General features: G+C 34.5%; 1 protein-coding gene across 3 annotated transcripts in view; it reads left to right on the top strand.

Annotated features, from left to right (window-relative positions):
- LOC104606306 (uncharacterized) overlaps window positions 1-8,323 on the top strand; it is a 34,443-nt gene extending 26,120 nt beyond the window's left edge. The window contains exons 8-9 of one of the 3 annotated variants that reach the window (XR_736753.3): window positions 5,024-5,414; window positions 8,012-8,323. Coding sequence is in view for 1 of the 3 variants with exons in the window: in XM_010271433.3 (XP_010269735.1) it covers window positions 5,024-5,220 (197 nt within the window). In the remaining 2 variants the exon portion in view is untranslated. Of the gene's footprint in view, window positions 1-5,023; window positions 5,519-6,903; window positions 7,257-8,011 lie in introns of those variants that run through there. The other 2 variants (XR_736754.3, XM_010271433.3) reach the window with 2 other exon arrangements.
- Window positions 8,324-9,257: the final 934 nt, after the last annotated feature.

Below are 9,257 nucleotides of genomic sequence, written 5' to 3' on the forward strand. Positions count from 1 at the left end.
TTTTTTTTTCTGTTTTTGAACCTAGCGGCTGGGTTGGGGGCGGCCCGTGCCACACCCTTTGAGGCAAGCCCAAACAAGTCCATGTTAGGGTCTCAAATTCTTAGTTCTCACACAAAAATAATGATTTTATAATTTTAACTGCCTTTTAAGAAAATATTTTATTAGGATGGATGAATGAACAACATTAGCAAATAAGGGGTTCTCAAACAAACAAGTCATGGGCTTGTTTGGGCTTGCCTCAAGGGGTGTGGCACAAAGGCAGCTCGTAGAATCAGGAATGTAATATGTTTTACATCCCATTAGCTACTTGGAGTAATGCAATTGTGGAAAAAAATAGATTGTGGGTTTTACATGCTTGAAGATGTTTTATATGTTTGATTTTATTTTTAAATTCTCGTTTGAATATGCTGTACATGTTATGTTTATGTATTTTAATTTCAAATAATAGGTTTTTTAAAAAAATATTTTAAAATTTAAGTTTATATTTTTTATTAATATTATGTTTAATATATTTTTTTTTATTTTTTGAATTTTTCTGACATTCTTTTTTTGTATTTTTGAGGCATGCGACTCACCTTGTGCCTTGATCCTCGGGCACAAATTGGGCCCTATGCCTTCTTTGCGCCTTGCGCTTTTAAAACACTACCTCACAATATATGTATACATTATATATACACATTTGTTTTTCTGTTTTGGAAGATGAAAGTTTAGAATTTAAGAGAGGGAGGACCCCCCCCAAAAAAAAAGAAAAAGAAAAAAAAGAAAAAAAGACTTTCATTAGCTCAGGAGCTCAAAACTTGGGAAGATAGTTAGTGGTAGTTTAGATTGTTAGAAATCAAACTGCAATACAGGCTACCTCTGTTATTTGCTCTTAGTTGCTAACAGAGATAAAGGAAGAAAAGAAGATTACAGGTGCTGCCTGTTACTGAAAGAAGGAAGAAAAGAAGAGGTATTGTAGATTTGTTTGATAGGCAATGTGGGGAATTTAGTGTGGCATCCAAGTCTTTGTGGAAATGTACTCAACAAGGAAATCCTGGTTTTAATGAAATGCATTTTGTGGAGTGTATTTTGGTGAAAAGTAAAAAGAATGTTGAAGAGATGTGGGGATGTTGGGGATGTCAGACAATGCTATGATTGTACATCTCAGATGAGCGTAAAAGAAAGATTACATTGTATGGTCTTATATATCTATGTATGCTCGAGTGCCTGATTATAACATGGATATGTAGCAACGTTTTCTCCTCAAAGTTAAGAAAAAGGAAATTTGAAATGTGTAAATCCATAATATATAATCTTGTTCTTCCCTAATGGAGTGCACTTTTAGAATAGTCATGCAATTGATGAAGTTAAAAAATACCTTCTATCAAGAAAATATATTGAATAATATACTGTTAGGGCCATCTGGGATTGGGGTTCTTCAGGAAGGAGGAAGGGTCTATTCTGGCCTTGTCTTCAGGCCCAATTGGAGAAGGTGACTCTCTCAGGGCCTAGATCTTTGCGGTTTTGTAAGGAATCCAAAGAGCAAGACAATTGAACATTAGAAGATTGGTCCTTGAAGGTGATTCAGAGGTGGTGGTTAGATGGCTAAAGGAAGACAACAGTAGCATGTGGAGCTATAGCAATGAAAGGAAAAAATTCAAATGGTTTGCTAGGGACATTGAGGTGAAGTACAGCTGGGTGAAAAGAAATGCCAACTCATTTGCCGATGGGTTAGCTAAGCAAGGGGTGAATAGGGTGTCTTTGTTTTGGCCTAATTTATAATTTTCTCTCTTTGTAATTTGTTGATGGGGAGTTAAGTCATTTTACCTCCCCTATATCTTGTAATTGCTTCCCTCTAATTTAATAAAACTGATTGTTATTGATAATAAAAATAATATACTGTTCTTTTGTGCTATAATTGTGCTCATGAGGAAGCCACATCATTGGCACTGAATGCATATAACATAAATCATTGTGATTAAGTATTGCCAGCTTCTTCCTCTCTTACTTCTTGTGTCTTTTTCTTTTTCCGGGAGGGGGGGGGGGGGCAGTGTTAAACTTGGGGTTGGTAAGGACTTGACCAGATCTTAACCCGGACATGAAATATTGCAGCCTTGATAATGTTTTTATTTAGAAACAATACCATCATCATTTGAAAACTTGACAAACTCACTAGGCAGTAAGAAGGGACCATAAGATTTAAAAATAAAAAATCAAGGGGTGCTGATAATTTTTTATTAAAAAGATTGTGATTAGAGTTGGCCAGTATATTTTCTTTCTGCTACTTGATTTAGGTGAAAAGTTGAAACAAGTATCATGACCTTCTATTGGTAGGGTGAAGGCATACTGTAGTAGTGAAGTTTTAAGCTAGAAAGGCAAAGATGGCATGGAACATAATGCCTACTGCTATGTTCTGGGGAAATTGGGAGGAAAGAAATAGGAAATTCCAAAATAAGCACAGTGAGACAGGCACATTGGTACAGAAAATTGTAGGAAAAATGTATTCATGATTAGCTATTTATAAGTTTTACAAAGGAAGTATTGGTTCATTTTTTGTATAGATTCTCTCTTTGTAAACAACCAGGAACATGTGCTGTTATAGAAAATGGGGGAGATGTTTTTTGTAACTTTCCTTTGTACAGCCACTTGTACAGGGGCTTCACATTTTGAATGAAATTCTATATGTTGCCTTTTCTCAAAAAAAAAAAAAAACGAAAAAGTTTTTTATTTGCTCTTATACTTTCCTTTTACCATATGAGTAATGGAGTTGCCATTTTCAATAAAAAGTGAGAATGAAATCCCTATATTGAGCCTTTTGATACCATTAAAATAGGATCTATCTATGTATATAACCTGATTAGAAATGCAGAAACTATGACATATAAATGGTTTTTACAATGCTGCCAAAACTTGCATGTGCGCAATCAGTACTTGGAAGGTAATTCCATAACAGGTCTGGTTGACTTGGGTATTAGTAGCAGGGATTACAAACTATGATACCCAGTTACATGCTTAGCATCCTGTAGACATGATACTTGTCCGATGCAATGCTATTAAAATATGTAAAGTGACATGTTTTAAAAATCATATTATAAAAGAAACTGATAAAAAAAAACATACTATAAAAGAAAATCTGTGTGTTGGAGCTTTAATTTAATGTTTTTCTTGGCAAAGGTTTAATTGAAGTTGAATTATTGAGAAATGGCAACTTTGATTCAGAAATTAGATTAAAAAACTTGTCAAATCAGATGCTCATACCCATATGTGTGTTGGATCTTGGAAATGAATCGTCATATACCCATTTCTGGTATCCCTGTCCATGTGAGTATCAATATCCAGGCTTCATAGATCAACAAACCGTAATGATTTCAATTCCAAATCTTCAAATCAATCCATAACCAGTAGTCAAGGATGTTTAACTAACCTTTTTGGGCTGATGCCATCTTTTGGAGTCTTAGAGGTACTCTTGACGGAAGCATTTGTCCTCTTTAGCCTTTTATTGGGATTAAATCCAACTGAAAAGGGCATCTTTATTTTCTGAGCAATCTCAATGTCTCTTTGAACATACAAAAGTTTATATATATATATATATCCTCGTCTACTGAACTTGGCATTTGAAAAGGGATCTTTATCCTCTTACGGATTTATATGTTCTGATATAGCCTCATTACAACATAAAGCACATATTGAATTTTATACCATAAAATTCTTAATTACTTGATTCAGTGATTCCATTCAATAAGTTGTTTGGAAAATATTTTTTGTAAACCAAATAAGTTGTTCTATGAAAAAGCTGTTGCCCAACTGAAAATATATTCCAAGTAATATGGTCTTTGGTTTCATTGCCCAATGTGTAAAATCTTATTCAGCATATGGTGATGAGTTGTCCTTGTTTGCTACTTATTTTTTAGCGGACAAAGTGAAGAACATAAATCTTTTAAAACCTTATTTTATTTTTTCTTTGAAAAAAGCTTCACTGTTTTGTAACTTTTAATACCGATAAGAAAAAGGCTCTTATTTTGAACTCATGATGAACTTAGGGAACATTGGTCAGAATGGAGATTTTGGCCTTGTTACAAGGCTTCAGGCAGACATTGGCTTTTGGTAGAGTGGACGTAGTATGGAGACTCGGGGATTGTCATGGGATGGTTGCATTAGGCCATGCCTGGTTTGTTTTCACTTAATTACTTGATCAGAGAGTCTACATTTTTGGCATGATGAATATCATTTAGTTATAGTTTCTCAAAGAACCATTCAACCTAAAAGCTTAAGCTGTTAGGTGAGGTCCTTGAATAGGTTGATATTCTCCAACACACCCCGTCACATGAAAGTCCATTGGGCTTGAAGTGTGAACAAGCACAGGCCCACCCATACATGTTAGGTATGGGGTAATGAGGATCGAACACTAGACCACTTGGTCAAAGTGGCTCTGATACCATCTCAAAGAACCATTCAACCTAAAAGCTTAAGCTGTTACCTGTTAGGTGAGGTCCTTGAATAGGTTGATATTCTCAAACATAGTTGCTTGGCCATGAAATTTATTCCTTTGTCCGGCCAGAAAACATGGCTCTTGATAGAGCACAATGGTGGGACAAGATTTGTGTAGCCATCCTCAAATAGTCCAGAGTAGGCAAAGTTGACTGACTTTTGTAGGTAATGCTAGCCCCTTTGTTGTCAAAGAATACATTCTCTTATTTCTGTGTGTTAGCAAGATATTAAACCATGTTGCCACATGGTGATAACATTTTGGAACCGTGTCTCTCTGTTCAAAATTTCAACTTACATATGCTTGGACGTGGGATTTCTTGAAAATGAATTCAAGATTTTTGATTCTTTAACATTCTCATGTTTGATCTTATTCTTGCTAAATAAGATGGCTTTTGGTAGTATTTCTGTTTCACAGAACAACAGAAACATTCTACTGAAACATTACCAAATGCCACCTGAGATTATGACTGGTTTTTCCTTCTTTTTTTCATCTATGATTTATATTCTTTCTTCTTACGATTAATTTCATTAGTATCTTTCTGTTTTTGTTTTGCAGCCAGACCAGGATTTGAAAGGCCTGCTGGTTGTAGTTCATCATGGAAATCATTCCTGGAACCTGTTCCTCTGACAGAGAGGGGTCTTCTCCCAGCAGATTTTGTTATGGAAGATCCAGATTCTCACTTTATATACCTGTGCCAAAAAATGGATGAGACAATGGATCTAGGCCATGCAATCATCCATCCAGTGCCATGACATGTACAAGGACGATTTTCTTCCCAACTTTTATGATTGGCGTTGGCGTTGGCGTGGTTTGGAGATGTGTAAAATGCAAGAAGTTAACTGAATCACGTAGGGAACTGGTTTTATTACCACAGTACATAAGTTCTGTATGGAGGTTTGCTTGGACCAGAGTCTAGAGATGGCTTTAAACACATGACTTTCACAAGGTAAAGTTTCATCTACAAATTGTTACAAAGAGAAATCCTCCCCATAATAACAAGGATGAGACTTCATGGTTACCTTTTTCAGCTATCATGGACTTTGATAACCATATTCCAAATTTCCCTTACATTATTATGAAGGTGGTCTTGAAGTGCAAATACGCGGGTTCCTTTTGGCTTTTGGGTCTTGTAGATCTTTTTCTAATCTTACTGCAAGAATCCAGATACACCCTCTTGAAGGTGGTCTTTTTCCTATCTTTTATTTTTCATGTTAATAGGCAATAACCATTTTAGCCATAAAAATCTATTATTAAAAGGGGTATTTTTGTCCCATTCAAGTGTTGGCAACTTCTCCCCAGGTGGGAAAGTTATTTACCCACCTAGGAGATGGGTATCACTTATCCGGGTAAGTGATACCTAGGAAAATAAACTTTCCTTGGTCCCCACATAAATCTGAAAAAAGAACATGGGATTCTTGGTCAATGGGAACCAAAATCCCATTGACCAACTTCCCCCCCCTCTCAAAATCTGAAAAAAAAAACGCCCCCTATGTTCATTTAATAACTCGAACATATTTTTTTCCATCCAATCAACTGTGTAGATGTGAAGCTGAACCACATATATGGTATTGGTAAAATGACTATCACATACATATCATATCCATTTCAACAAGGACTATCACATGACATGGGTAAAATGGTATTGGTTCATGCAGACTAATGCAATATTACATTTTAGGGGGTGTTCTATTTTGAGATTTTGAGAGGGGGGAAAGCAAGGTTCAAAATATTGATACATCCGATACGTCAATATGGGTGTATCGGGTGAATAGATACAATGTTTCAGGCTTTTTATTTTTTTTTTGCAACCGGTTCAGGGGGGCAATTTAGGTCTCCTCTACCCCCTGAACCGGTCAGACCTCTGATACACCCAGTGTAGGGGCATATCGGAGGGATTCCGGAACGATACGTATCGGTCGATACGTGTCGATACTTTGAACCTTGAGGAAAGTAATGCGATATTACATTTTAGGGGGCGTTCTTTTTTGAGATTTTGAGAGGGGGAAAGTTGGTCAATGGGATTTTGGTTCCCATTGACCAAGAACCGTATGTTCTTTTTTCAGATTTATGTAGGGACCAGGGAAAGTTTATTTTCTTGGGTATCACTTGCCCGGGTAAGTGATACCCATCCACTAGGTGGGTAAATAACTTTTCCATGTAGAGGAAAAATTGCCAACACTTGAATGGGACAAAAATGCCCCTTTTAATAATGGATTTTTATGGCTAAAATGGTCATTGCATTATTTACTTGGAAAATAAAAGAACATGGATAAATGCACTTACCCGGGTAAATGTTTTCCAGCAAACACTTACCTAGGTAATTACATTTACCTAGGTAAATAACTCACTGAAATGCGAATGAGGCCTTAGTGGAATGATTTATGTTTGCTAGTTTCACTTATTCATATGTTTTTCTTTTTCCCATTTTATCCCAGGCACTTGTGGAAAAGTTTCCATCACTTTAGATCTTGTGTTGGAAGGAAGAAAATCTCATTAGAATCAAGAATAAGGGGAAGAATGCACTTTTTTTCATTTAATTCTTCAATAGTATGTCTAAATATTTTGGTGCTTTAAATGCAATCATATATTATTTGTTGTTGGATTTGTGATGTTTTTGCTCGTATTAGTAGATCTATGGAATTTTTTTTTCCAAAAAATTGGGGGCATCCAAGCATTGTAAAAACCTACTTTTAATGGTTTTGATGGTAAGCAAAAAGCTATAAAATGGATCTATATATGAAGGATATGTCAAATCCATTGGTTCATCAACAACTTGTGTCAAAAAATGATTTTTTAACCTTTTGATAAATTAAAGAAATAAAATTAATAAAAATGGAAAATTATTTTAGTAATGTAAATTTCTGAGTTGTATGACATGATATGTATCGTAGGAATTCTAATGGATCTGATATTTTTATAATTAAGATTATATATTTCTGTAAATTATCAATTAATAATTTAAAGTAAATAACAACATATTGATTATTTACAGGAATAAAAGATATTAATATTTACAAAGTTGATTTACCCACATTAGTAAATTTTGAGAAGCTAAAGACTTAAACTCATTTTCTTAAATTTTTGGTAGTTTACAAAGTTAAAAAGTGTTGAATAAAAAAAACTGATAAAATAATTAAAATATAACAGTTGCTTTTTGATTTATAACTTGAACTCTTTAGTTTATGGGTTCTGTAAATTTTGAAGGATCTGATGTATCTTTAATTGTTGTGTATGTCTCCATAGAATCTAGGGAAATCTATGATGCGGAAAAGAAATGGTATGAGGAGAGTTTTGACCAATCAAAACTCACCCATGAATTTTGATAAATAACACCTGATTGGCTATCATGATTATGATTCCAGTTGACCTTAATGTGACAATGTATGATATCACAAGAACTTGAACCAAGCTAAACCCCACATGAATTTTGAATTTTGATGGGTACTACTTGTATTGCGATATGTATCCATTTTCTGCTTGATACATGATACTGACATTTTGAAATTTGTCTACATGGATGGTTGGGATACCTGGGTGATTCAGCTATATCCACTTACCAATGACTAATGGCTTGGTGATGGTAACACGGAAGGAATGGTCTAAGGAGGATGTGATCAAATTTCATTATTGAATCAGGAATCAATACTTAGTCCAATCTTATAGTGGAAGTTCTCAAATGTCTACAAGAAGAACCGGATTTGAGAAGAGTTTTGTAGATGGTTGAATGCATCCATTTTCTGCATTGGATGGAGAGTCCGATGCTTATTCTAAACTTGGAGAATCCAATGAACTGTTAGGATGCAAAGGAGAATCGCATCCATCACGTATATACAAGAGGGCCTAATAATTAATGATATAAATTATTTCTTTCTTCTCAGCCTGTGTTTGTTTATTGTCTATAAAATGGATGAAAATTTTGCAGACTGATTTTTTTAGTTATCATTTCTACCCTCATTAAATTGAGAGCTAAGGCTGTTCACAAATAAATTTAAACTGACCAATCCGGCCCGATCCAATCCGAGTTGGTCGGTTTTTCTTCACTACCGGTCGGTTTCGGGTTGTAAAATAATTCGGTTTGTTTATCTGTTAAATATATGAAAACCGAACCGAACCAAGTTATGTGAAAAAATATATATATTCTGAAAAAATATCTGTTAAATATAGTTATTTTAGTTTTAAATAATAAATATATATCTGAAATATATTAAATATATATTTCCAAAATATATATTTCTAGAAATTAGGAAATATATATTTTGATATATATGTTTTGGTTTTAAATATATATTTCCAGAAAATAAATTTTGAAATATTATATATAATATTAGCACTTTGACTTCATGTGCATTGTGCAAGCTTGGAGTTGGTTGAAACCCAAACCGACCCAAATCGACTCAAACCGACCAAGTCGGTTTTACTTAATAGAGGGTTGGTTTCAGTTTGATCTATAGGTAACCCGACCAGTCGGGTCGGTTGAAAAAATACTAGTAAACTGACCCAACCCGACTCGTTAACTGTCCTATTGAGAGCTTTGTTTTCAGCTCCTTTTAATTTGTTTTTATGTAATTGACAAGAGAAGAAAATCACTTGGGGTGAAAATATATAGATCAAATTTTTCTTCTTGCTTTGGTGAAAAAAAAGAAAAATGTTTTTGGGAAAGAAAAAATTTGCCATTTGAAGCCTACAAGTATATGCTTAAGTTCATGATATGAGATAGATATCTAGTAAGCCCAAAGAACAATATTGTTTCAATAAGAATGAAATACCAACCACAATTGCATTAATCCCT

Source organism: Nelumbo nucifera, chromosome 2, assembly GCF_055504915.1.
Source record: "Nelumbo nucifera cultivar China Antique chromosome 2, China Antique-T2T, whole genome shotgun sequence".
NCBI classification, from domain to species: Eukaryota; Viridiplantae; Streptophyta; class Magnoliopsida; order Proteales; family Nelumbonaceae; genus Nelumbo; species Nelumbo nucifera.